The sequence below is a fragment of the Lepisosteus oculatus genome, chromosome 6 (assembly GCF_040954835.1).
Source record: "Lepisosteus oculatus isolate fLepOcu1 chromosome 6, fLepOcu1.hap2, whole genome shotgun sequence".
Lineage (NCBI taxonomy): Eukaryota > Metazoa > Chordata > Actinopteri > Semionotiformes > Lepisosteidae > Lepisosteus > Lepisosteus oculatus.
Genome location: NC_090701.1, coordinates 41,738,779 through 41,766,734, shown reverse-complemented (window position 1 = coordinate 41,766,734; position 27,956 = coordinate 41,738,779). Strand labels below are relative to the sequence as shown.

Below are 27,956 nucleotides of genomic sequence, written 5' to 3'. Positions count from 1 at the left end.
GAAAACCTCCAGCCCTGGTCTAAATTGTCAAGTGGCCGTTTTTGTTTTGTTAATCCTGTTGCCTTGCTGTGTGAAACCGCACCGCTCCTCGCGGCTGGCAGACATGACGAAGCGAGGGGCTCGTCTGTGCTGGTCTCCTTCCGATAGGCCAGGGCTAAAGAACAGCAGCTGAATCACAACACAGCTGAATAACACCCTTTGACTTTTATTGCATTTCAAAGACAGTTGAGTGTTCATTTTCATGACAGCACCGCAAAAAGAAACACAAAAATACAGGTATATAATACAGTTTACACGACGAACCTGCAAGGTATTCTTTACCAAGGGCCGTCTCCCTGCATGCTGCCCTGCTGACACACCGCCTCCACCAGGGGGCACACCTCCTGGCCTGGGGCCCAGAAACTTTCTGGTCTTACTTCCACTTGCTGAACCGGACAAGTTGTAGCCTCTCCTTGTTCTTGGGAAGCTGGAGATTTAGAGAGACGTATAAACCCTGCTGGACAGCAGCCCTTGAGGCCTTGGAGCTCTCCTGTACTATACTCGCAAGAGCAGCGCAGTGGGAGAGCGCGCCTCCTAGCTCTGTTCAGGCTCAGCAAGGCACGCCCCTCCCAGTAATAATTCACGGCGGTCACAATGAAATTCTTTGAACTCATGCTCCCTGAGGCATTATTTAAAAGTATGGAAAGGAAATGTGACTAAAAAGGAGCCCTTGACTTTGCACCACTTGTACTCCTCTGTTTTACAAAGGTGTACACCTGCTTGCTAAATTGAAGAGATAAGACAGTGCAAATATTTGTGGAAATGTTTGCCTTTTATCAGGTCCGCTGCTGTGACGTCAAGTGTAAGGTTCTTATGCAGCAGTGCATCATGGGATCTATCGATTTTATTGCAGAATGATTAAGGCACTGATATTACAGACACTTCCTGATTTTACCATCACAAAGTTATTAGGGGGAAAAACACAACTCCCATGAAGCTTCCCTGCCAGCTCTGCGGTACTGTAAATGGCTCTGATAAAGGCTTTACAGATCTACACCAAAAAAATCAACAAACATCTAATCAGCAACCCATCCCTGGAGGCTGTGGCACCACAGACCTCCTGTCTGAGTGTGGAAAAGGTTACCTTGGTGGACCATGGGAGTTATATGTCATTCAAAGCCCTTGGAATTAAATGTAAAACAACGAGTTTATATTGCCACAATACTCCTGCCTTTTATGACTATATTACCCCTAAACGCATTTTTAGTTCTGATACTGGCTTACCCACTAATTTACCATCTTAATGACTTACTGATATACTGACTGACTGAGACAGTGACTTACTGACCGACATACTGACTTATATAGGGACTTACTGAGACACTGACAAACTGACTTATATAGTGACTTACTGACATACTGAATTATATAGGGACTTACTGACACACTGACTGACACGCTGACATACTGACTTATATAGGGACTTACTGACTTACTGACATACTGACTTTTATAGGGACTTACTGACACACTGATTTACTGACATACTGACTGACTTACATACTGACTGAAATACTAACTTATATAGGGACTTAGCGACACACTGACTGACTGACTAGTGTACTGACTCACTGACTGATGTAGACTGATGTACGGATCACTGATCACACTGACGATATCAGCAGAGGTGCTGTAAGTAGTGACTCCCTTGCATAGAGCTGTATTCTCCTGCCACACACCTCACACAACAGAAGCATAGATGCCTTTACTTCATTATGTACCTTTAGAACTGATGTTGCTGTTACAATGAATGTGAAAATTGGGCAACATATTTCTAGAATGGGTAATGAAAACATAAAAAAGTAACAGAAAATGAATACATAGTGAATAAATAAAAACTAATTCTAAAGCAAATCTTTTAAGAACAGAAATATATAAAATAACACTTTTGAAGTCTTTGGCTTTCAAGTTGAGTATCTGAATTTAGTGTGAAATTAAATTGTTCGAGCAAAACAATCCAAAATGAAAGCAAATTTGGTAAAGGGGTGCCCTCTCACAGGTGGAGAAGAGGAACTTCAGCTTACAGTGATGATGATAACAGCCCCATTAAATTCATTTGCTCCCTGAAGTATGATGTGAAAGTCTAACGGACAAAATGTTAAAAACTACATCTTCCATGAGTCCCCGCAGCCACCATGAGGCAACAGCCTCCAGTGTCCTATGAGAGTTGTAGTTTTTCTATTGTAGGTGGCTAAGGCACTGATTATATACAAGGCATATATAACAAATATTAAGGTCCAAAAATACATTTTATGGGACTCTCCCATCACAGTCTTTACGACCCTAATGAGCTTTTCTTTGGGATATTTCAATGCAAGTGATGCAGGCTATAGTGCTCATTTTATAACAGGTTTGCTTGCCCACACATCCCAGTGCTGACTGGTCAGTATAACCATCGCCATGGTGAATCTGGACCAAACCACACCACAACACTGGAGGGGCACAAACACAACATAGTGCTCATTGGTCCATGTCAATGTTACCATGGTGAATCCCGACCAAACCACACCACAACACTGGAAGGGGGCATACACATCCCAGTGCTGACTGGTCAGTATAACCATCGCCATGGTGAATCCAGACCAAACCACACCACAACACTGGAGGGAGGGCAAACACAACATAGTGCTGATTGGTCCATGTGACTGTCACCATGGTGAATCCAGACCAAACCATGCCACAACACTGGAGGGGGGCAAACAATATATAGGTCCATGTCACTTTTACCATGGTGAATCCGGAACAACCCACGCCACAACACTGGAAAGGGGCACACACATCCCAATGCTGACTGGTCAGTATAACCATCGACCACAGACCAAACCACACCACAACACTGGAGGGAGGGCAAACACAACATAGTGCTGATTGGTCCATGTGACTGTCACCATGGTGAATCCGGACCAAACCACACCACAACACTGGAGGGAGGGCAAACACAACATAGTGCTGATTGGTCCATGTGACTGTCACCATGGTGAATCCGGACCAAACCACGCCAGAAGGAGGGGGGGCACAGGAGGGAGTGGGTGGTGAGTGCTACATGTCTGAGGTCCACCAGATCTCGATTCACATTCGAAATGAGTTGTTCTGGTTGTGCGGCACAGAGCAGAGATTAGTGTGTCCTGTTCCTGAGTGAATTCAGTCTCTGAGCAGGACAGAGTGATGAGGGATGATGATCAGTGTGTCCTGTTCTTGAGTGAATTCAGTCTCTGAGCAGGACAGAGCGATGAGGGATGATGATAAGTGTGTCCTGTTCCTGAGTGAATTCAGTCTCTCTGTGCAAGACAGACAGGAGGGATGATGATTAGTGTGTCCTGTTCCTGAGTGAATTCAGTCTCTGAGCAGGACAGACAGGAGGGATGATGATCAGTGTGTCCTGTTCCTGAGTGAATTCAGTCTCTCTGTGCAAGACAGACAGGAGGGATGATGATCAGTGTGTCCTGTTCCTGAGTGAATTCAGTCTCTCTGTGCAAGACAGACAGGAGGGATGATGATCAGTGTGTCCTGTTCCTGAGTGAATTCAGTCTCTGAGCAGGACAGACAGAAGGGATGATGATCAGAGTGTCCTGTTCTTGAGTGAATTCAGTCTCTGAGCAGGACAGACAGGAGGGATGATGATCAGTGTGTCCTGTTCCTGAGTGAATTCAGTCTCTCTGTGCAGGACAGACAGGAGGGATGATGATCAGAAGCACACTGACTGATGTCTCCGAGTACGGATGCCACAGAGTGCCAGACTACAGCGTACAGCACTGGTGCTCGGAACAATTATCACTCTCCACTGCACCACAGAACACAACCCACTGCAAAAACGTGAAAAACACTGCTAAAACTAAAACCTATTGTTAAATGCTTTAAGGGGTAGGGAATAGTAACAAAATAATGTTTTGTGTTCCAGTCTAGCATGCGTATGTTTCTATCTACAAAAGGTCTTTGGCTCAGCTTTGGGTTGAATAAAAGGATTTGGTAGACGTTTCCAAAACCCTGTCAAGTGCCACTTTTCCCATTGCTTGCAAGTTCTGAGCCTTGCATTTTGTAGGTCTTTGGATATGTGTGTCCCAGTCTGATTCTCAGTCCTGGAGCTGCCAGATGCAATTTCACGTCCTGCTTCTACTATTATTTTCCATATTCCTGAATCCTTCTTGAAGGCTGTCCTTTCCTTAGGCGTCTCCTGTCGCTATTTGCCCGTTGCTGTGGTGCTTGAGACTGCTGCTCTCCGACAGGCCAGCAGCACCCCTCTCTTGCTCAGCCTTCTCCCGGATGAGGTTCCGGCGGTGATAGTAGAGGTAACCAGGCAGCAGGAACCCAGTCAGGGAGAAAATCAGGAGACCCAAGTTGATCTGTGATCGGGAGGAACAATAGAGTCAATGTTCATGCAAATAGATCTCACAGGCTCATCCTCTCTCAGTGCCGTGTTAATGTCCTGTAGTGTCCAGTCAGTGTGTCTGGACTGTATTAACCCCTCTCTCTCAGTGCAGTGTTAATGTACTGTAGTGTCCAGTCAGTGTGTCTGGACTGTGTTAACCCCTCTCTCTCAGTGCAGTGTTAATGTACTGTAGTGTCCAGTCAGTGTGTCTGTACTGTATTAACCCCTCTCTCTCAGTGCAGTGTTAATCTCCTGGGGTGTCCAGTCAGTGTGTCTGTTCTGTGTTAACCCCTCTCTCTTACCCAGTAGGGGTTGCCATGCAGAGGTCCCACCATGGCGATAAACAGCAGCTGCTGCAGGAGAGCGAAGACGGCACTGATCAGGGACTGCAGCCCAGTCAGAGTACCGAAGTGATTGGAGGGGTACCTGGAAGAGAACGAGGGATGAGAATAGTGGAGAGCAGACACCGATCCGCTCACTGACCGGCAGGTATACTGACACACCGACCAACGTGCCCACTGGTGCAGTGCCAATCTCCACAACCCTCACGTTACAAAACAGTCCAGTCCCCAGCGACAGAGACGCAGGGGAAACCAGCCGGCTGGAGTACTCACACCGCAGCGTACAGCCCCCCACAGCACGAGTGAATGAAGCCCCTGACCATCGTGTGAAGGATGAAGGAGACGATCTGTGAACGGAGAAACACGAGGGGTCAGCCGGTGCAGTAAAACACCCCCCGCATGAGAGCCTCAACTTTGCACAACACGGTAAGTGTCAAGGGACCGGTGCGTTCTCCTTCTGCAGTGCTCTGGAGGAGCAGCGTAACGTTTACCGCGGTAAAAGGGACGGAGTTGTGATCGAGTGTTTCACGATGGGCAACAGTGTTAGTGTGTCATTTCACCGCCGTTTCCATAGTGCCACGGCAAAAAACGAGCACTTCACAGTGCCTCGGGGTCTTCCGCGGCCTGCTAAGGCATAAGGAGCTTCATCCGATTACAGGTCAATGACAGGTCCACTGAGCTCTATGCCACTGCCTTCGGCTGTCGACAATTTACAGAGACATGGAAACGTCTGCTTGATTCAGGAACCAGGCGAACGGGGGAGGGAACGGCTGGTCTACCTTGCCACCACCTGCAGCTGAATTAGAGAAAGACAAACTGATTCTGCAGTCCTGACAGGGGGGGTGTTTCACTGTCCCCCACAGGGGTCGTAAGAGCACTAGCTGATATGCACTTGTCTTTGGAGTTTCAAATGCACATTAACTGAGACACAGGTGTGTCAGTGTGCTCACATTTACCTGTGCAGATCAGTTCTGTATGAGACAGGTGTGTCAGTGTGCTCACAGTTACCTGTGCAGATCAGTTCTCTATGAGACAGGTGTGTCCGTGTGCTCACATTTACCTGTGCAGATCAGTTCTCTATGAGACAGGTGTGTCAGTGTGCTCACAGTTACCTGTGCAGATCAGTTCTCTATGAGACAGGTGTGTCAGTGTGCTCACAGTTACCTGTGCAGATCAGTTCTCTATGAGACAGGTGTGTCAGTGTGCTCACAGTTACTTGTGCTGATCAGTTCTCTATGAGACAGGTGTGTCAGTGTGCTCACAGTTACCTCTCCAGCTCAGTTCTGTACGAGACAGGTGTGTCAGTGTGATCACAATTACCTCTGCAGATCAGATCTGTATGAGACAGGTGTGTCTGTGATCTCACATTTACCTACAGGGATCAGTTCTGTATGAGACAGGAGTGCAGTGGGCAGTATTGTTAAAGTGCAGGTAGACTGTCTGAACAGAGGTATGCCAGAATATTCTTTACCTGTACAGGCAAGTTGTCTATGAGGCAGGTGATTCCAAAGAGAACGAGGAGGATGTTGGTAAAAATGAAGGCTCTCATGGCATTGGTCAGCTTCTGGATCTTGCTGTCTCTCCGTGGGGGTTTGGACACGCTGTGAAGGACACAACGATCACATGGAACTGGCACTCAGTGAGCACAAACAGATTTAACTCTGGATGTTCCTACTATACAACACCAAGTTCTTAACAGTAAGTGCACAAGGACGGTGAGTCAATACTGTATTAACCCCTCTCTCTCAGTGTAGTGTTAATGTACTGTAGTGTCCAGTGTGTCTGGACTGTATTAACCCCTCTCTCTCAGTGCAGTGTTAATGTCCTGTAGTGTCCAGTCAGTGTGTCTGGACTGTATTAACCCCTCTCTCTCAGTGCAGTGTTAATGTCCTGTAGTGTCCAGTCAGTGTGTCTGGACTGTATTAACCCCTCTCTCTCAGTGCAGTGTTAATGTCCTGTAGTGTCCAGTCAGTGTGTCTGGACTGTATTGACCCCTCTCTCTCAGTGCAGTGTTAATGTCCTGTAGTGTCCAGTCAGTGTGTCTGGACTGTATTAACCCCTCTCTCTCAGTGCAGTGTTAATGTCCTGGAGTGTCCAGTGTCCACTCTTTTCCTTACCACTTCTCCCCCTCTATCTCACTGCTCTTCTCCTCCACACACTCCTTCAATCTCCAGTCCATGATGTATCCAATGAGGGGGCATGTCAGCAGACACAGGAGCTGCAGAGTCCCAAAGATCGAGGAGTAGAACCCCACTGAAACACAAGACCCCGCGATGTGAGTCCCAGCAGCGCAGGGGCACCACCAGCAGCCCCCAGAGCCCTCTAGCGAACACACTGAGGGAGCCTCGGCACGTGACGGCAGTCCAGAGGCTCATGGGAAACGAGCGCGATGGGAAAGCAAGGCCGCGGAAGGAGGAGACTCACCTTGCTCTGTCGCCTCTTGGGCTAACGCTTCAGGGGCTGCAGGAGGAAGAAGGACACAGAGGGGGGGTCAGGTTCAAGTCTTCTGGGAGGATACACGAGAGGGATTGGGGGGGTGCGGCAGGTGATAGCACGAGTAATTCATTCTTAAGAATGTAAGACAGCTACACGGAAGAGAAGATTTTTCAGCCCCCGTACGGGCTATGTGACAGTACATAATTGATCGGAGGATCTCCTCCAGCTGTTTCCTGAAAAAGCCCCTGGTATCGGCCACAACACCACAACTGGGCAGCTTGTTCCACGCTCCCACCAGCCTTTGTGTAAAGAAATGCCTCCTGCTCTCAGTTTGACATGCCTCGCCGTGGAGTTTGCACCGGTATCCCCTTGTTCATGTTTGAATGGCGATTCTGGAAACGTCCACTGGCTTGACCGTGAAACTGACCTGTGTCAGCTTCAGTGTCTATTGTGTGTCACAGACAGAGCAACATCCATTTCAGCAGCTGGGTTAGATCCTACTGTGACAGAGGGATGAGCTGTGGCAGTGCCGGATTTCCCATGAGGCACTGTAGGCACAGTACGAAATGTTTAGGGCCTACGAAAGGAGGGAAACACTAGTGACTCGTGGAAGACGAGCTGGAACAACAGGCTTGCGATCGAGTCTAGGGGCTCCAAATCAATACGCTCTCCAGCGGCTGCTCTAGGCCTGCGGATGGGGAGGCAGGGAGGGGCGCAGGAGAGACACACAAGAGGAAGGGCTGGGTGCGAGACTTGTGCATACAGGCAAGCGAGACGAGGATCTCACCATCCTCACGAGCGTCTGCGAGGAACACCATTACGAGTTGACCAAACCTACTACAATCTTGCGCCGTGCATGAAGGCCGAATAAGGTCTTTTCAGCGCACTGTATTTCGAACACTGAATCGCTGGATTTAAATCTCCACTTTTATTCTCATTCCACACTATCTCCTGACATTTTGTTTGCTTTTTTATGGCTTTTCCACGCTGCCATGGGTGTAGTGTGTGTCCTATGGGAATGTCAGAAAGGTTTCGAGTGGAGTCACGATGTCTAGATATTTCTCCGGCTGGTGTTTTTGTCCAGCTCCACTTACGTGTGCGCCGATTTACACCGCGGGGTGTTTCACTGGGCCGGCTGAGGGGAAGCACCGTGCTGAAGGGCACAACAGCAGCGTCACAGCTGGGGTTTGAACCTACAACCCTCTGGTCACCGAGCCGCGGCCCGCGCTGCGGAGGCCAGGCCGCCGCTGTGAAGCTGTGACGGGCGTCAGGGCGTGTGTGGTGTGTCACCGTGTGGCGGTGTTCCTGCGGAAGTGCTTACGGTGCTCTTCTCCTCGGGTGACCACGAACTCCAGCATCTTGTTCATCGCCCCCATGAAGAAGATGATGCGCAACTGAGTCATCGCCATGGTGATCAGACTCCACAGAAAGATGGGGGAACACACTGAGCTACGAAATGACACTGGGTCTATGGGAGAGAGAGAGGGGTTAATACAGTCCAGACACACTGACTGTGTGATAAAGTGTGTGTGACTACAGCGTGTGTGAACAGTGAATAAAGTGTGTGTGAGAACAGTGAATACAGTGTGTGTGACTACAGTGTGTGAGTAGTGAATACAGTGTGAGTGACTACAGTGTGTGTGACTACAGTGTGTGTGAGTAGTGAATACAGTGAATACATTGTGAGTGACTACAGTGTGTGTGAGTAGTGACTACAGTGTGAGTGAATACAGTGTGTGCGACTACAGTGTGTGTGAGTAGTGAATACAGTGAATAGTGTGTGAGAGCAGTGAATGCAATGTGTGTTAGCAGTGACTATAGTGAATACAGTGTGTGTGACTACAGTGTGTGTGAGTAGTGAATACAGTGTGAGTGAATATAGTGTGTGTGAGCAGTGACTACAGTGTGTGTGACTACAGTGTGTGTGAGCAGTGAACACAGTTAATACAGTGTGTGTGAGCAGTGAATACAGTGTGTGTGAGTACAGTGTGTGTGAGTAGTGAATACAGTGTGAGTGAATACAGTGTGTATGAGCAGTGACTACAGTGTGTGTGACTACAGTGTGTGTGAGCAGTGAACACAGTGAATACAGTGTGTGTGAGCAGTGAATACAGTGTGAGTGACTACAGTGTGTGTGAGTAGTGACTACAGTGAATACAGTGTGAGTGACTACAGTGTGTGTGAGTAGTGACTACAGTGAATACAGTGTGTGTGAGTACAGTGTGAGTGAATACAGTGTGTGTGAGTAGTGAATACAGTGTGAGTGAATACAGTGTGTGTGACTACAGTGAATACAGTCAAATCCTCCCTCACTCTGTGGCTCTGTTCTGTGGTCTATGTTCTCTGTGGAGCAGTCCACGTCCCTGTGCTTCTGGCTCAGCCTCTGGCCCACAGTGGTGACATGGCTGTAGAAGCGATCTCCTGTCACCTTGTGATCCAGAGCCAAACCACTCAGCTTGATCTTTTTCCTGCAAGAGGCAAAGACAAACTGTCGGACATCAGGGGAAACATGAATCATTTTTGTATCTGGACATCCCCCTAAATATATATATTCTATATATAGATCTCCCCGATAACTTTGCTGATACAGATAGGAAGGGCAGAGCGAGACACTGGTTTATCTATTCATTTACATGAGTTCAAGCAACACGAAGTGAATACAGTCCACTATAGCACTGCAGTGACTGTCATAAGGTCAGTGGGTAGAGGAAAGGCAACTGAAGAAGAAGAGTCCACCTAGAACCCATTCCTCCACTATTCAGCATCACTTAAATCCACTGAAGAACAGCACCCAAGAAGACTGTAGTTTATTTATATTAACCTCTCTCTCAGTGCAGTGTTAATGTCCTGCAGTGTCCAGTCAGTGTGTCTGTACTGTAGTAACCCTTCTCTCTCAGTGCAGTGTTAATGTACTGTAGTGTCCAGTCAGTGTGTCTGTACTGTATTAACCCCTCTCTCTCAGTGCAGTGTTAATGTACTGTAGTGTCCAGTCAGTGTGTCTGGACTGTATTAACCCCTCTCTCTCAGTGCAGTGTTAATGTACTGTAGTGTCCAGTCAGTGTGTCTGTACTGTATTAACCCCTCTCTCTCAGTGCAGTGTGTAGTGTCCTGTAGTGTCCAGTCAGTGTGTCTGGACTGTATTAACCCCTCTCTCTCAGTGCAGTGTTAATGTACTGGAGTGTCCAGTCAGTGTGTCTGGACTGTATTAACCCCTCTCTCTCTCAGTACAGTGTTAATGTCCTGTAGTGTCCAGTCAGTGTGTCTGGACTGTATTAACCCCTCTCTCTCAGTGCAGTGTTAATGTACTGTAGTGTCCAGTCAGTGTGTCTGGACTGTATTAACCCCCCTCTCTCAGTGCAGTGTTAATGTCCTGTAGTGTCCAGTCAGTGTGTCTGGACTGTATTAACCCCTCTCTCTCAGTGCAGTGTTAATGTACTGTAGTGTCCAGTCAGTGTGTCTGTACTGTATTAACCCCTCTCTCTCAGTGCAGTGTTATTGTCCTGTAGTGTCCAGCCAGTGTGTCTTTAAAGTCCTAACACCCCTGTACTCCCTTCCATCCCTCCATCTCAGTACTGACGTGTAGCTGATCTCCTCAGGTGCTGGGAAGGACTCTACTGGCCAGTTCAGGAAGCAGTTGAGGAAGACGAGACAGGCCAGCCCGGCCCACACCCACATGATGATTGTGAAGGGCACGCCTGCGTCATACACCAGCTGAGAGAGAGGAGAACAAGGTGAGGCAGTGCTGGCACAGTGCTCATGGAAGTCAGAATTGGGTACAGTAGAGAAACACTGAAATTCACAGTGGGACACACGTGAGAGAGAGCAAGGTCCGCACACTGGCAGAGACAAAGCCTCAGAGACAGAGTCAGACTGCGAGACAGAAAGGTCAAAAGAGTGGATACTAATAAGAAAAGGCTAGATGGCCCATCTATCCCATTTTGTACTTGGCATTTAATTAATCCGAGGATCTCATCCATCAGTTTCTTGAAAGAAGCTACAGACATAGAGATGAGAGGCAGGCACTTTTCAATCCGAGATCCTGTCCTCAGACTGAAACACGTTCCTTCTTCATCTGAGCTCCCGTCTTCGGGTCCTCAGCCCTGGACCTGCAGACACACGGACTAAGTGACCCAAACAGACACAGACAGACCTTGACTCCAGGGAAGGTGACAGCGGAGGAGGCATAGGAGCCAATCATGAGGGACATCACTGTGGAGCGCAGATTTCCGAACATGTTGGGTAGCTGTGTGAGAGAGAGAGGTATACAAGGGGTTAATGTGGCACTTCATTGATCATACATTAAAAATCAGCTGGAAATCAACCAATTACAGAGCACCATTTGCTGCTTCTTAGGATAGTGCACAAAGTGCTCAGTTATATTCATGCGGCATGAGGTGTTAATACAGTCCAGACACACTGACTGGACACTCCAGGACATTAACACTGCACTGAGAGAGAGGGATTACTACAGTCCAGACACACTGACTGGACACTACAGTACATTAACACTGCACTGAGAGAGAGGGGTTAATACAGTCCAGACACACTGACTGGACACTACAGGACATTAACACTGCACTGAGAGAGAGGGGTTAATACAGTCCAGACACACTGACTGGACACTCCAGTACATTAACACTGCACTGAGAGAGAGGGGTTAATACAGTCCAGACACACTGACTGAACACTACAGGACATTAACACTGCACTGAGAGAGAGGGGTTAATACAGTCCAGACACACTGACTGGACACTCCAGGACATTAACACTGCACTGAGAGAGAGGGGTTTATACAGTCCAGACACACTGACTGGACACTACAGGACATTAACACTGCACTGAGAGAGAGGGGTTAATACAGTCCAGACACACTGACTGGACACTCCAGGACATTAACACTGCACTGAGAGAGGGGTTTACATAGCACAGACACACTGAGTGACTAGGCACCACATTACTAATATTGTCTGTGTACATTAACACAGAAGGACAGGGAGATCAACACAGCACATTACGAAAGTCGTTACGTATCTCACTCAGGGACAAACAGTGTCAAGGATAAAACCACAAACTGTGAACTACTGGACCAGTTCATTATTATTCCTGTATTACTTTGGTTACTATTCTAATACTGAATTGTTACCGATTTCATTACTTTGGACAAGTTTCAGTGTTTTATATCCTGCAGTGACACACACTGACCACAAGGTGGAGGGATGGAGCTGACCTTACATCAGTATAACGCAACCTTACATCATGCGCCTCTAAAATTAGCTGCAGCCAATTAGATTCGGAGTTCCAGACCAGCCTCTCTCTCTGTCTGCCAGTGTTTCTCCTCCCATACCTCAGCTCTGACCTCTATCCTCAGCTGCCTCCCTCCCCCAAAGATTACAAGCGGTGTGTTCCACACACACAACCCTCCCCCTTCTCTCTTCCCAGCATACAGAGGGTCAAATCAGGACGCCTGGCCCCCATGTCTGCCCGTATCTCTCTCTGCCTCTCACCAGTCCACAGCCCACTAGCCTGCACTTTTCAAAGCCCTCAAAGTCACTGAAAAAGTCAATTCAGAATCAACAGTGAAACACTAATCAGAGGACACGAGTAGGAACTACAGGGAAGAGCATTTAAAACAACAGGAGAACAGGAGGCACTTCTGTACACAAAGGGTGGTGGGAGTGTGGAACAAGCTGCCCGGTCATAATGTGGAAGCTGAAGCCCTGGTTTCTTTCAATGAACGGCGTGTTCTTACGTCTTCTCTTTTTTAGTCCTTCTTCAACCTCTCCTGTCTCTCTTTTTCTCTACCTCTTACACAAATTCAGATTCAAAGAGCTGTATTTGCATTACCAATGAGTTACATTGTTGCCAAAGCAAATACAATTAAGACAACGTTTACTCACATTTACAGTGGAAACGTAATTTGACAATTGCACACATCACATAAAACATTATTGTGAAACAGGCTCACTGTCTGCTCCTCAGGCTGTGTCAAGAGATCACACACTGTATTACTATTGTTGTTGCTGTTCTTGTGAAACGGGCTCACTGTTCCTCAGGCTGTGACAGGATATCCCATACTGAGCTGCAGCTCTATCGAGCTCCCTCCCCCAGTAGGATGGGAATCTGTGCCGATAATGGCAGGTGTTGGGAATTAATTCTGGGATTAGATTTATTTTAGGGAAGCATGTTTGTCTAGTGAGAAGAGTATTTCTCACAGTGCTACAGAAAGTGCATCTCAGTCTCTGCTTCTCCCTGCTGGCAGTGAGAGTAGAGCCTGCTCTCTGTGTCCAGTGTCTGTGTACAGGCTGTGGTCACTGAGCCTGTCCTCTCTGGACAGTCAGGTCTGTCTGTGTCCAGTGTCCGTGTACAGGCTGTGCTCACTGAGCCTGTCCTCTCTGGACAGTCAGGTCTGTCTGTGTCCAGTGTCCGTGTTAAGGCTGTGGTCACTGAGCTTGACCTCTCTGGACAGTCAGGTCTGTCTGTGTCCAGTGTCCGTGTACAGGCTGTGGTCACTGAGGCTGTCCTCTCTGGACAGTCAGGTCTGTCTGTGTCCAGTGTCTGTGTACAGGCTGTGGTCACTGAGCTTGTCCTCTCTGGAAAGTCAGGTCAGTCTGTGTCCAGTGTCCATGTACAGGCTGTGGTCACTGAGCTTGTCCTCTCTGGACAGTCAGGTCTGTCTGTGTCCAGTGTCCGTGTACAGGCTGTGATCACTGATCTGTCCTCTCTGGACAGTCAGGTCTGTCTGTGTCCAGTGTCCGTGTACAGGCTGTGCTCACTGAGCCTGTCCTCTCTGGTCAGCCAGGTCTGTCTGTGTCCAGTGTCCGTGTACAGGCTGTGCTCACTGAGCCTGTACTTCATCAGTACCTGTAGCACTGAGCCCTTTGCATTCCAGTGCATGTTGTGTTTCTATGTGTTCTGTGGGGGATGTTTATGGGGGGTTAATATTGTAGATCCTTCTTCTAATGGAACAGAAAGCTTTCTCTCTCCAACTTCCTCTCCCTCTCCCTTCCTTTCTCTCCCTTCTTCCTCTAGCAGGGAAGGAGGAAATGTGCCCAGCTCCCTACCAATCAGGCTCTTCAGACTGACTGCTCCAAACACAGCTGTGAAAATAATTACACCCCACATCAGCGTCTTTGTCTTGTATTGCAGGCTTGTGACCACGAGTCCTAAAAGCAGATAATGATACCGCACAGGCGCTGATGGCACAATGAAAATTAAGTATTGCAATTGAGGACGATAGTTTGAGGCACCACACAGACAACAGCATTAATTAGGAAATAATATATCGCTGGGTAATGCATTTATTCAGAGCATTCCTTCGTTGTGAATATGAGGGCGACTGCAAATATATTCCCATTTTCTATCTGCTTATCAGTTGATTCCCACCCCCAAAAAACTATTTTATCTGCATCTGGGACAGAAAACATCTGTGTTCTAAAATATAAGGCAGAGGAATCCACCGAAAAGGCAGCCATCTGATAAGAACCGTCCCCCAGGGCTGGAACACAGACCAGGACATTGGCTTCCCTCAGTTGGACATTCCCTTCCTGCCCCGAGGTCACTGTCCCAGTGGAGACGACACCTGATCCTAATCGGTCACCAGCTGTGATCTCGCGCCGTATATTCTGTGGGTTGGCTCACATCTGTCTGGACTCCTCTCACTGTGCCTCCTGTCCTGAACTGTGACACTGTCTGGATCACCTGCTCAACCCTCACCACCTTCCAGTTATTCAGAAAACGCATGTGTCCTGCTGGCCATGATATTTCTTTTTATCAGTCTGAGAGAAAGGAGAGAGGTAGAGAAAAAGATGGAAAAGGAAAAAAGGACTGGAGAGAGAGATGGGGGGGGGGCTGTCGACCCAGGCACAGATTCGGCCACACTTTCTCGTCATGCCGGCACAGCACGGCTGAATTCAAGAAACGGGCAAGCGAAGGTTCAAAAATCGGAAAGGAGAAACACTTGGCTCGGTTCCGCCTGCAGCAGCAGACGCATGCTGACGCACGTCCCGGCCCGGACAAACCTGAATGAAGCCCAGGGGAGGAGAGAGAAAGAGGGAGAGGTCGGAGGGAGGGAGGGAGGGAGGGTGCTCTGGTGGGTTTAAAGCAGAGCGGCGCCCTGCGGGAGGGTGTGTGGGTGGTGCGGCGCTCTGATTGGGCAAGGGCGCGTTCTGGAATTCTGGACTGGAAGTCATGTGCTAGCTTTTATCGTAGGGCCCCCATCCGCCGACATGAATGCACCCGCGCTGACATGAGCCCAGGGCCATTGGAGAGCACGGGAGCCTGCGGCGTGACGTCCACCCCAGTGAGCCCCGCTGTAGCAGCTGCCGGGTACTGCACCTGTTCGCAGGGGGGCTGCCTGTCTGATGCAACTGTCCTGAGCAGCGCCGAGCCCTCGGGCAACGCCTGGCATCGACCACAGCTCCCATCGCAACACTCTCCCACAGTCTCCAATCCCCGCTGCACTCATCACTATCCACCTTTCGCCCTGAGACCCGGGAGTTACCCTTCACAGCAGCTCTTCACATTAATAAGCACTACAGCATCTCCCTCTTCTCCAAGCACCACATCTAGATCGGCAACCGCTAATTCCACCCCCAACCCGTCTGACTCAACCGGTTGATCCTGTTTGGCCAGGAACAGCCCCCCGGTGCCCCTGACGCTGCAGCAGCCGGTCTGATGTTTTCTCAACAATCACAATCCAGCGCCGCCCGTATACATAACCGCTGAAGCGGGAGGGGAATCGGGAGTCCTCCAGATTCCCACCCCCCTCGTCTATGAGGAGGAGCACGTGGAAGCGCTGGCCAGCGACGCCCAGCTCCTTCAGGCCCTAACGCCTCCCATCAACCCGGTCCTCTGCAGTGAGCCTGGACACACAGCCCCCTGTCCAGCACCTGTGACGGTGTCCTGAGCACCTGTGAGCGCCTTGGCAATCGTCGCCGCCTTCCTTGGCACTTCGGCGCCTCGGTCACGCCAATAAAGCTCTCCGAATTTGAACACCTGCAGGGTAGACCTGCAGGGTTTGGATAACAAAATAGTCCTTTCCCACTCTTTTCAAGAAGTCACTTTCTGGGATCTTCTTCTTTTTTTTTGTTACATACTTTTGTAGCCCCGACGCACACAACCCAGCTTGTGGTCATGTACAGTACGTGGTGAAAACTAAGAGTCTGTCGGCTTGGCTGGGCTCTTGCAGGATCAGACGGAGGGTGTTTCCAGTGCGGACACACCCTCGCTCTCCCGGGGGGCAGGTACTGAGTGCAACTGCCCTGATACTGCACCCCTGGGACTGTCGGGGAAGGTGAGCGTTAGTCAACAACCTAAATCCCGCTACACTCAAGCCAGTATTACTCATCTTGCAACATTGAGGTGGAATATGTCTGAACAGATAAAACAATTTAACAGTTAAAAAAATTTAAATTGGTGAAGCGGATTTTTATAGCTATTTCACTGCTTAAACCTACATAGCTCTGTCATTGTTGCATCACAAAGCAGGACACAGATTACTGGAGCTGTGCACTGTTAACTAGACAGATTAACGTACTGTGCCCACTGCAAATTAACTCTTCTGTGGGAACAGACAATTAAATTATATCATCCACTCATGGCACCCAAGACGAAGCAGACAGTGGGAAAGTTCTGTCTGCGAAAGACTGCAATTGAATATAATCGGCCTCAGGAAACAGCGTATCTACAATGTCTATTTGTCTGGAATACATCAGTGTTGTTTCTTATTATTTCAGTTCTACAATTTACTCAGGTTAAAATCACCACAGGTGTAATATTTCCCCATGGGTGTAACATCATTGCTGAACGTCGGGGTGGCGCTGGCCAGTGTGAAGTATGCTGTCTGTCACCCAATGCCTCCGGGTCTCATACTGATACATCACTCCCAGGCCCCTTTCTCTGTCACACGTCCCTTTAATTCTCTCACCGTGAGCGAGGTGAAGGTCAGGCAGATTCCTCCGAAACCATTGAAGGACAGAGCGAGGAAGATGAGAGCAGAGAGGACTGCAGAGAGAGGGAGAGGATAAAGGATTAATATAGTCCAGACACACTGGACACTCCAGTACATTAACACTGCACTGAGAGAGAGGGGTTAATACAGTCCAGACACACTGACTGGACACTACAGGACATTAACACTGCACTGAGAGAGAGGGGTTAATACAGTCCAGACACACTGACTGGACACTACAGGACATTAACACTGCACTGAGAGAGAGGGGTTAATACAGTCCAGGCACACTGACTGGACACTCCAGTACATTAACACTGCACTGAGAGAGAGGGGTTAATACAGTCCAGACACACTGACTGGACGCTACAGGACATTAACACTGCACTGAGAGAGAGGGGTTAATACAGTCCAGACACACTGACTGGACACTACAGTACATTAACACTGCACTGAGAGAGAGGGGTTAATACAGTCCAGACACACTGACTGGACACTACAGGACATTAACACTGCACTGAGAGAGAGGGGTTAATACAGTCCAGACACACTGACTGGACACTACAGGACATTAACACTGCACTGAGAGAGAGGGGTTAATACAGTCCAGACACACTGACTGGACACTACAGTACATTAACACTGCACTGAGAGAGAGGGGTTAATACAGTACAGACACACTGACCTACAGGACATTAACACTGCACTGAGAGAGGGGGGTTAATACAGTCCAGACACACTGACTGGACACTAAACACTTAAACAGATCAGTTAGGTACAGAAACACACGGAGCAGATACAGACACACAGATCACACAAACAGACAGACACTTATATAAATCAGTTAGGTACAGACAGACACACTCACAGATCAGACACGTACACAAACACATGCATAGGAGACAAGTACAGAGACACACAAAGTTCAGAAGTACACACATTTGTATTCCTAACTCTGTTGGGATGTCACATTGAGTCTTGTATTATAGTATTTACTGTTCCAAACTCCACTCAAATAAAACTCAACGGGGTAAAATAAGATCCAAAATAAATATTTTGGGTACTTTTACGATTGATAGATAGGCAATAACAGAACATACAGATACTAATAAACACACACAGGGTGCTTGCTCAGTTCCCATAGACCAATTCCAAGCTTCTTTCAGACTTCTTCCATGAAGCCTTTAGACATTTTCAAAGCCCATCTATAACGTTTGTGTCTTTGTGAAACGTATGCATGCTCCGTTGACATTTTTCTTGCGATGAATTATACATTTCAGCGAATAAAACCTCAGATAATTCACGAACACAGAATAAATATTCACACGACAGTTTTCCTGCCTTTTTTATGCGGCTTGACACAGAAAACTAACAGAACAGAGTGCAAGAAAACAAACCCCCTTTGGTTTAGATATTGTTGGAATATGGTGCACAATATTAAAAATTATCCCAGTTGAAGAACGCAGTTTGCACTGACAAATCTTCCCTCATATTACTGAACTCTGTTACGTGCAAGTTCATTAATAACAGCCCTTATAAAAACAGTGTCAGAATTCTGCCCTGCACTTCTAGAATTCCCTCCCCTTCAGCATAAAGGCTACAACGCCTTTTATCACGATCAGAAACCCAGCTGAAAATGAGAGCTGGGATATAGCTACAGCTAGACTTTCTTTGACATTGTGAAAATTATCTGGCTTTGATTACAATTACTTCCATTACGACTTTTCTAATTCACTCATGTTTTTACCTATGGATAGACAGATATTTCCAGATTTATGCAAAACAAGATTATCTGGCTCATTACGACATTTTTGTCGTTAGCATTTTTTAGCATTACTTTTTCAGAACTGTGTTATGTAACTCTTGTACTCAAACACTGTCTGGTCAGGTCGGACCAGTACACCTCAGGTTTGTAACTATAATTATCGTTTGTGCCATTTGTGTCACAGACATGTCACTGTCGATTTTTATTGTTAGCTATATATCTCGAAAGTGTACAACGAACGCTGATTGCATGTTCAGTTTGAAATAGCAATTGCTTAGCGTGACTGACTCTCAGAGTACAGCTGAGTTCGGTTCTGTATAGGTGCTTAAATCCTGTGTTTATGCCCACCTGAACATGCTCACCTGGCATGGATACAATGAACTGTCGAACACATTTAAGTGTTGTTAAGAAAAGAGCTGTGAAGACTGATGGTGCATAAGTGCAAAGCGTGTCCATATAAGGTTGCTAAACAGAAAGCACTGAAGACTAGACAGGACAGGACTGCTGCACCATGATGAGAAAACTCCTCCCCCGAATAGACTGCATCTGTGATGTTCGCTGCAGAGACCAGTCCACTGTGTTCACACACAGTATGTGTGATCGTGCCCGTACCTCAGAGTTTTCATTCATCATTTTAATATTAAATACATAGGAACCCAGTCTTACCAAAATCACAGACCGGAAATGAACTCTTTCCAGTTCTGCCTCCTAATGTTGTTTTAACACGGGTAGATTTCAGTTCAGCTGGCTGAGCCACTATCTGACACCCAGACAACTGCTGCCTCAGACGAACACGAATATCCGCTCACTGTTTTTCACGAGGCCGATTTCGGAAGCACGCAGGAGGTTAGCACGTGTGTATTCTTGTTGAACACCAATAAATTTGTGTGAGCTTCAAGACGTCATTTTCCATTTCCAGACTTTCCCGAGCTGCACAAGCACCCTGTCGGACAGAGACAGGCAAACGCACCCACACGGATCAGAGAGATACTGACAAACACGCACGCCAGAGAGGACAAGAACAACAGATGGCCTCAAAATCAGTGTCACTTACTCTTAGGGTCGTAGGCAGAGACAGCAATCATGGCGCAGGAGAAAGCAAAGCAGGCACTGAGAAAGAGAGGGAGGGGTGAATATAGACATCATGACAGACTAGACCCATGGCGCTGCACAGCCCCTGTACAACACTACAGAAGACAGCGTCACATGCTCTCCTCCGTCCTCTCTCTCACCCCTTCCTCCACCACGTCTCACCTCCCAAGCAGCCTCAGCGGTCGCGGACCGTACTTGTCCATCAGGATGCCCAGAGGAAGAGTGGCCGCACTCAGGAGGAAGGAGCCGATGGTGAATCCTAGATTCAGCATCTCCTCCTGCTCCACACAGCTGAGCCAGGTACTGTTCGCAACAGACACTGAGGAGTTACCTTCTAAAAGAGAGAGAAGGAGCTAAATACACATCAGACATCCTGACCCACTAGACACAACAGGATATTAACACTGCACTGAGAGAGAGGGGTTAATACAGTCCAGACACACTGACTGGACACTACAGGATATTAACACTGCACTGAGAGAGAGGGGTTAATACAGTCCAGACACACTGACTGGACACTACAGGACATTAACACTGCACTGAGAGAGAGGGGTTAATACAGTACAGACGATTCTGACTGAGCAAAAAAGAGGTCTACTGTTGCATATACAGTGCAGTGGGTGTGAATACGGTGTAACAGAGAATTGTAATGAACCTTTGCAGAGGTGGGAGTAGAAACCCTCATTCTTCAGCATGATGAGCAGGGAGCCCCAGCCCAGCAGCACAGCAGAGAACAGCAGGTTCTCTACCACTGCAGACCCTGCCATCCACCACCTCCGTCGGTATGCTTTAGAGAGTGAGGGAGCCATCCTGTGAGAGAAAGAGAGAGAGGGGTTAATACAGTACAGACACACAGACTGGACACTACAGTACATTAACACTACACTGAGAGAGAGAGGGGTTAATACAGTCCAGACACACTGACTGGACACTACAGGACATTAACACTGCACTGAGAGAGAGGGGTAATACAGTCCAGACACACTGACTGGACACTACAGGACATTAACACTGCACTGAGAGAGAGGGGTTAATACAGTCCAGACACACTGACTGGACACTACAGGACATTAACACTGCACTGAGAGAGAGGGGTTAATACAGTACAGACACACTGACTGGACACTACAGGACATTAACACTGCACTGAGAGAGAGGGGTTAATACAGTCCAGACACACTGACTGGACACTACAGGACATTAACACTGCACTGAGAGAGAGGGGTTAATACAGTCCAGACACACTGACTGGACACCCCAGTACATTAACACTGCACTGAGAGAGAGGGGTTAATACAGTCCAGACACACTGACTGGACACTACAGGACATTAACACTGCACTGAGAGAGAGGGGTTAATACAGTCCAGACACACTGACTGGACACTACAGGACATTAACACTGCACTGAGAGAGAGGGGTTAATACAGTCCAGACACACTGACACTACAGTACACTGACCATATACATTAGCAGAGAGACATTTTCAGTGTGTGCTGCCTATGTTGCTGTATATCATAAGTAAGAGTACACAGTCAGCGTGTGTTTGTGTGTACACAGAATAACTGGAAAAGAAAATTGTCATTTAGCCAATGAGTTTTCTGAAGAGAGCTTTGAGACACTTGGAGGCAACAGCGCCAGGCTATCTCACACAGAAAGTAACACTGGAAAACACATAGCAAGGATCATCCTATAACAGAATCCCAGCCACAGCGTGACACCAGTGTGTGTATCTAGACTGGGCTGACTCTGCTACTGCTAGGACTAGCTGGCAGGAGCTACACAGAGAGAGCATTTTCAGTTGCAGTGTTGCCCGAATTAGAGTGAGGTGAGGTCATATTCACACTCTGAGCCGTGACCACAGTCTGATCACTCCAGGCCAGCCTGCTTCTTTACTCCCTGAACGGACACAGATTCCCTCTTTACTCTGAGAGACACTTTACTCCAGACACTGAGAACGACTCTCCGAGCCCATCCTGCCCTCTGAACGAGCCTCCGAGCCCATCCTGCCCTCTGAATGATTCTCCGAGCCCATCCTGCCCTCTGAACGACTCTCCAGGCCCATCCTGCCCTCTGAACGACTCTCCGAGCCCATCCTGCCCTCTGAACGACTCTCCGAGCCCATCCTGCCCTCTGAACGACTCTCCGAGCCCATCCTGCCCTCTGAACGACTCTCCGAGCCCATCCTGCCCTCTGAACGACTCTCCGAGCCCATCCTGCCCACTGAACGACTCTCCGAGCCCATCCTGCCCTCTGAACGAGCCTCCGAGCCCATCCTGCCCCCTGAACGACTCTCCGAGCCCATCCTGCCCTCTGAACCAGCCTCACACAGGGTCCAGTGGCATCGCTGGGCAGGGGGCAGTGCACCGCCTCTCCCCTTCGCTGCACAGCGCTGAGGCGAGACTGGCCCGCGCCGAGGGTCCAGCCAGGAGCCCCCTCCTCGCAGCTTTCCGGAGGCGCCGATCCGCCCGGGAATCCCTGATCCCGCGGAGCGGTGATGGGCGTCGTCGCCCCGGGGTTCTGCGTCAGACGTCCCCAGAACAGGCCGCAGCGCCTCGGTCACCGCACGCCCCGCGGACAGCGGCTGTCCGGCGCGGAGCCGGCGCGAGGCTGAGAGACGCAGGCCGGGCAGGACCGCCCCACGCTGGTCTCCCCCTTCACAGGCGCTGCGGGGCCTGCTGGCGTGTCCCTTTCTCCGAGCGCAGACTGTCCCCGCTCTCTCCAGCCCCCCAGGCCTGTCCCCTGTCCCCCTGTCCCCCTGTCCCCCGGGCCGGCAGCGGCCCAGCACGTGTGGCCGTCAGTCGGCCGCGCAGGGCAGGCGCAGCCACGCGGGGGGAGTGTGTGTGTGTGTGTATCAGGGTCAGTCACTGTGTAATCCCATTACAGGCACTTCCGCAGCTGTCTTTGTGCTCACTGAGCTGCTCTGATTGGGGGTGCTGGGCTGTAACTGATACTGAAGCACACACTACTCTCACAGCATCCACAAGCAGGGCTGTACCGCTGCTAAGTGTGTCTGGACTATAGTAACCCCTCTGTCTCAGTGCAGTGTTAATGTCCTGTAGTGTCCAGTCAGTGGGTCTGGACTGTATTAACCCCTCTCTCTCAGTGCAGTGTTAATGTCCTGTAGTGTCCAGTCAGTGTGTCTGGACTGTATTAACCCCTCTCTCTCAGTGCAGTGTTAATGTCCTGGAGTGTCCAGTCAGTGTGTCTGGACTGTATTAACCCTTCTCTCTCAGTGCAGTGTTAATGTCCTGGAGTGTCCAGTCAGTGTGTCTGGACTGTATTAACCCCTCTCTCTCAGTGCAGTGTTAATGTCCTGTAGTGTTAATGTGCTCTGTGTGTACTGTATTAATACTGCACATCTTTTTTTATCTTTTGCTTTCCCAGTCCCTTTTCTTTGTCCCTCCCCCTGTGTTGTCTCTGTTTCCCGCCAGCTTGCTCTGTAGCTACTTCCTGTGAGAGACACACACATCTGAGTAATGCGATACAGAGGCCCCTCCCAGAACTCATACAGTAGAGACACACAGAGCAGAACCTGCTCTTACAATACCACTGCTGTGCGGTACAATAAGAATGCCCAGAGGGTTGTGATGTGCTAGTGATAAAAACAAAGTGACGATAATTTCTGTGCAAGCTATATACTGTATAATGTACTGTCAGTGCCTTAGCCGTAATTCAGCTAGATGAAGCACCTCTTTATGGAGCAGAACAAGGTTATATCTGAGCAGACAAAAAGAGCTAGGGTATTATCTAGTATATAATAACTGAGAGAGAGGGGTTAATACAGTCCAGACACACTGACTGGACACTACAGGACATTAACACTGCACTGAGAGAGAGGGGTTAATACAGTCCAGACACACTGACTGGACACTCCAGTACATTAACACTGCACTGAGAGAGAGGGGTTAATACAGTCCAGACACACTGACTGGACACTACAGGACATTCACACTGCACTGAGAGAGAGGGGTTAATACAGTCCAGACACACTGACTGGACACTACAGGACATTAACACTGAGCTGTGAGAGAAAATGACACCGCACATTAGGTAACACACAGGTGTTAACCCATGTCAGTAAACGGTGACGTGGATTTGAGAGTTTCTGTGAAACAGAAAACAAGACTGAATGTCAGGGACAGAGAAAAAGATTTAGAGATTCAAATATGAACTTGCATTTCAAAGAGGTGAAGAATGGGAAACTACTGCTACTAATTCAAACAACATTAATGAGGACATGCTTGTACAACCAAGGGCATGCCTCTCAGGGTGATAATAACAGCAACAAGGGCATGTTTATTAACACACGCTCAGCTCCAGCAGTGTTTACCAGAAAAAAAAATCTAGAGCACTTCACCTTGAGTTGTACTTTTTAACCTGGGAAGTATCCAACGTATCTGAGGGCCTGGCATTTCCCAGCCTGCCGACCTCCAATCGAACCCGTACAGCGACAGCACGGGGGGCAGGCATGCCTGGCAGCTCCAGGCACTCCTAAAGACAGCAGAGCCTCTCCCACCCGCGCTCCGGAACTGCACATCCGGAAAACCCGGGCTGTGCCGGCATTCCAAGGATCGCACCGATATTCAAACACACACAGACACTGAGAGAGAGACACTTCCACCATAGAGAGCTGTCATGTCACTCCGTACAACTGCTGTCTCTTTAGCAGATCACACGACCTTAGAAGAATACTGTGTGTGATCTGTTCTCCGGCTGTTGTTAGAGAAACAGAGCTGGACAATGAGAGAGAGACAGGACAGCATCCAGCAGGGAAAAACAGAGACACTGCACTGTGACAAATATATGGGGATTAGAGAAACATTCTTCCCCAAATTAACAAATCTAACCCCAGAATTCACACACCTGCCGGAATCACAAGTCCCAATCCTACTGGGAGAAGGTGGAGGGAACTCAGTTGAACTGGCAGCCCAGTATGTGATCTCCTGTCCCAGCCTGAGGAACAGACAGTGAGCCTGTCTCTCAATAATAATAAATCAGTGTGTGATCTCCTGTCACATCCTGAGGAACAGTGAGCCTGTCTCTCAATAATAATAAATCGGTGTGTGATCTCCTGTCGCAGCCTGAGGAACAGACAGTGACCCTGTCTCTCAATAATAATAATAATAATAATAATAATAATAATAATAATAATAATAATAATAATAATAATAAATCAGTGTGTGATCTCCTGTCCCATCCTGAGGAACAGACAGTGTACCTGTCTCTCAATAATAATAATAATAATAATAATAATAATAATAATAATAATACAGTGTGTGATCTCCTGTCCCAGCCTGAGGAACAGACAGTGACCCTGTCTCTCAATTATAATAAATCAGTGTGTGATCTCCTGTCACCGCCTGAGGAGCAGTGAGCCTGTCTCTCAATAATAATAAATCAGTGTGTGATCTCCTGTCCCAGCCTGAGGAGCAGACAGTGAGCCTGTCTCTCAATAATAATAATACAGTGTGTGACCTCCTGTCCCAGCCTGAGGAACAGACAGTGTACCTGTCTCTCAATAATAATAAATCAGTGTGTGATCTCCTGTCACCGCCTGAGGAGCAGTGAGCCTGTCTCTCAATAATGCTCCATATGTTTGTACATAAATGTATTACGATATGTCTGTATTGTAATGTCTGTAAATATCTGTAGATGTCGTGTTAATTGTATATGCTTTGGCAACACTAATTTATTCATTGGCAATGCCAATGAAGCTTCTTGAATTTAATTGACAGGAGGAGAGACAGAGGGACAGGAGGAGCAGGACTGAGAGAGAGACAGGAGGAGAGACAGAGGGACTGTGAGAGAGAGAGACAGGAGGAAATGGAGGAGGTGAAAGCATTCAGTCTCCCGTGTACAGGTGCACGTGTTTTGAAATGCCTTTGACCTTGACAGCAGTTTCCATTCAAAGTCACCAGGAGAGAGAGTGGTGCGGCCACAGTGGGAACCTGGCAGGTCCCCCAGGCACACTGTCCTGCCTGACCAGCAGCTGGACGTGAATGTCAGCAGGGTCTCCTACACCTCTGGGGCCAGCTCGACAGCCTCACCCCCTTCGTACGCTTCTGCTCAGAGTATCTGACAGCGTTATTTAGGGTTTGGGCTTCATGGGGGCCTGTGCAACAGGCCCGCTCACCAACCAAGGCCACAAAAACACAGTCAGGCCCCATGGAAACCTGTGCACCCCCCTAAACCACAGCACCTCCAGCTGATACCAGCACAGCCCTGCAAGGTCAAGACCTAAGACCAGAGAAGAGTCCTTTCGGTCACACGGCCCCGAAGCTCACTGCTCTGAGCCACACCGACACCGAACCAGCGTCGGGACACTACGGCTGAAATACTGCCAACCGCCGCGGGAGAGAGAGAGGAACAAACTGGAGTGCCGTCGGGCCCCAGTCAGAACCAGCCGTCCACGACACGACACACGGACAGGTCCTGGTCAAGCCCAGCTCCCCAGTCAGAGAAACACTCCTCCCAGCCTGTGTGCAGTACACCTGTGTGTGTTCATGCTGTTACACCGAGACACACTCCCCAGTCAGAGAAACACTCCTCCCAGCCTGTGTGCAGTACACCTGTGTGTGTTCATGCTGTTACACCGAGACACACTCCCCAGTCAGAGAAACACTCCTCCCAGCCTGTGTGCAGTACACCTGTGTGTGTTCATGCTGTTACACCGAGACACACTCCCCAGTCAGAGAAACACTCCTCCCAGCCTGTGTGCAGTACACCTGTGTGTGTTCATGCTGTTACACCGAGACACACTCCCCAGTCAGAGAAACACTCCTCCCAGCACGAACATGTAGGCCACGAGGGTTTCTGGATTTGAGTGTTAGTCATTTGAATATTAACAGCTATATAATTTTCATTATAGAAAACATAACTACAATTGAAATATTAAAATTAAGTAATTATCTTTAATATAAAAAACTCAACCCAGACGTTTGAGTAATAATATGAAGAAGAAGAATTAAATGTAAAACATTATTATTAAAAAAAGTATTGGTAGTATTATTAAATCTATTATATCACTATGATGATAAAAATATGATGATGATGATAATGAGCGAGAGCGGGACAGGAATCTGTACGATACGAGACTAGGTGAGGTCTCTGTGTCGTATCACGGCAGGGCAGGAGAGAAAGGAAGAGCTATGTAGGACTCGGGAGATAAACGAGTGTGTTTAAAGGTTTTACAGTAATCACACAGGTCTGGGTGTGCAGCACAAGTGTAAAGAAGAGAAATATAAGTGATACTGTGAGGAAGCGGAGTCCGCCTCTGTGGGACCAGCTGCACCCGCGACAAGACCAGCACCGGGCCGGTCCGGCCCGTCCCGACAGAGTTCGTCGCCGCAACTCTGACGAGACTCTTGTGCCTCATCACCTCCGGCTCCCCCGGGTCAGGGCGGACCGACACCGGGTCGGCAGTTTGAGCGCCGAGAGGCCTCCGACCTTTCAATGGGTCTGGCTCGGCTGCCACGTGTGTGATGCTCGTGTCGGGTTTCTACGGTGCGCGCAGAGCCTACACGTTCAGCGGCGGCGCTCGAGCTCAGCCCGCCCTCCCTCTCCAGTCCCGTCTCGAGCTCAACTTTACCGCGCGCCGCTCGGGCAAAACGCAAGCGTTCAGCTCGGGACACTCACAACACGCAATATTACACTACAAACTTACACTAAAGTTCAGAATAACCACTCACGTGGAAAGATCCCGCACTTCGAAAGGCGTCTTCAGGTGGGGGAAAAATGAAAAACGTGTCTGTTCCCTCACTTGTTTTATTAATATAGAGAGGCAGAAGTCTTCCCCGTTCTTGCTCTCCTTGGCTAAACAGGTAAAAACGTACGATATGATATGATCGGTTACTATATAAACAACCACGCGTTTCCTTTCTGCAACAGGCTCGTCCAGTTTTCAGTTAAAGACTCCACTACCACACTCTTAAGTTTGTCTCCTCCCTCTTTCTCTCTCGCTGTCTAT

The 27,956-nt window shown here is 48.6% G+C and overlaps 1 protein-coding gene across 2 annotated transcripts; it reads right to left on the bottom strand.

Annotated features, from left to right (window-relative positions):
- Positions 1-185: 185 nt before the first annotated feature.
- slc43a1b (solute carrier family 43 member 1b) lies at positions 186-27,956 on the bottom strand. Of its 2 annotated transcripts, none has more exons than XM_069191314.1 (15): positions 27,654-27,956; positions 20,644-20,798; positions 20,151-20,322; positions 19,951-20,006; positions 17,108-17,184; positions 11,333-11,425; positions 10,760-10,893; positions 9,496-9,650; positions 8,504-8,650; positions 7,171-7,206; positions 6,864-6,999; positions 6,218-6,347; positions 5,020-5,093; positions 4,708-4,831; positions 186-4,379 (listed from the first exon to the last, which is right to left on the bottom strand). In XM_069191314.1, exons 2-15 carry the CDS (start codon positions 20,795-20,797, stop codon positions 4,200-4,202), a joined length of 1,668 nt encoding a protein of 555 aa, XP_069047415.1. In that variant the 5' UTR covers position 20,798; positions 27,654-27,956; the 3' UTR covers positions 186-4,199. The 2 variants fall into 2 exon arrangements, with proteins under 2 accessions (XP_069047415.1, XP_069047414.1); XM_069191313.1 differs by having other exon boundaries at positions 27,679-27,956.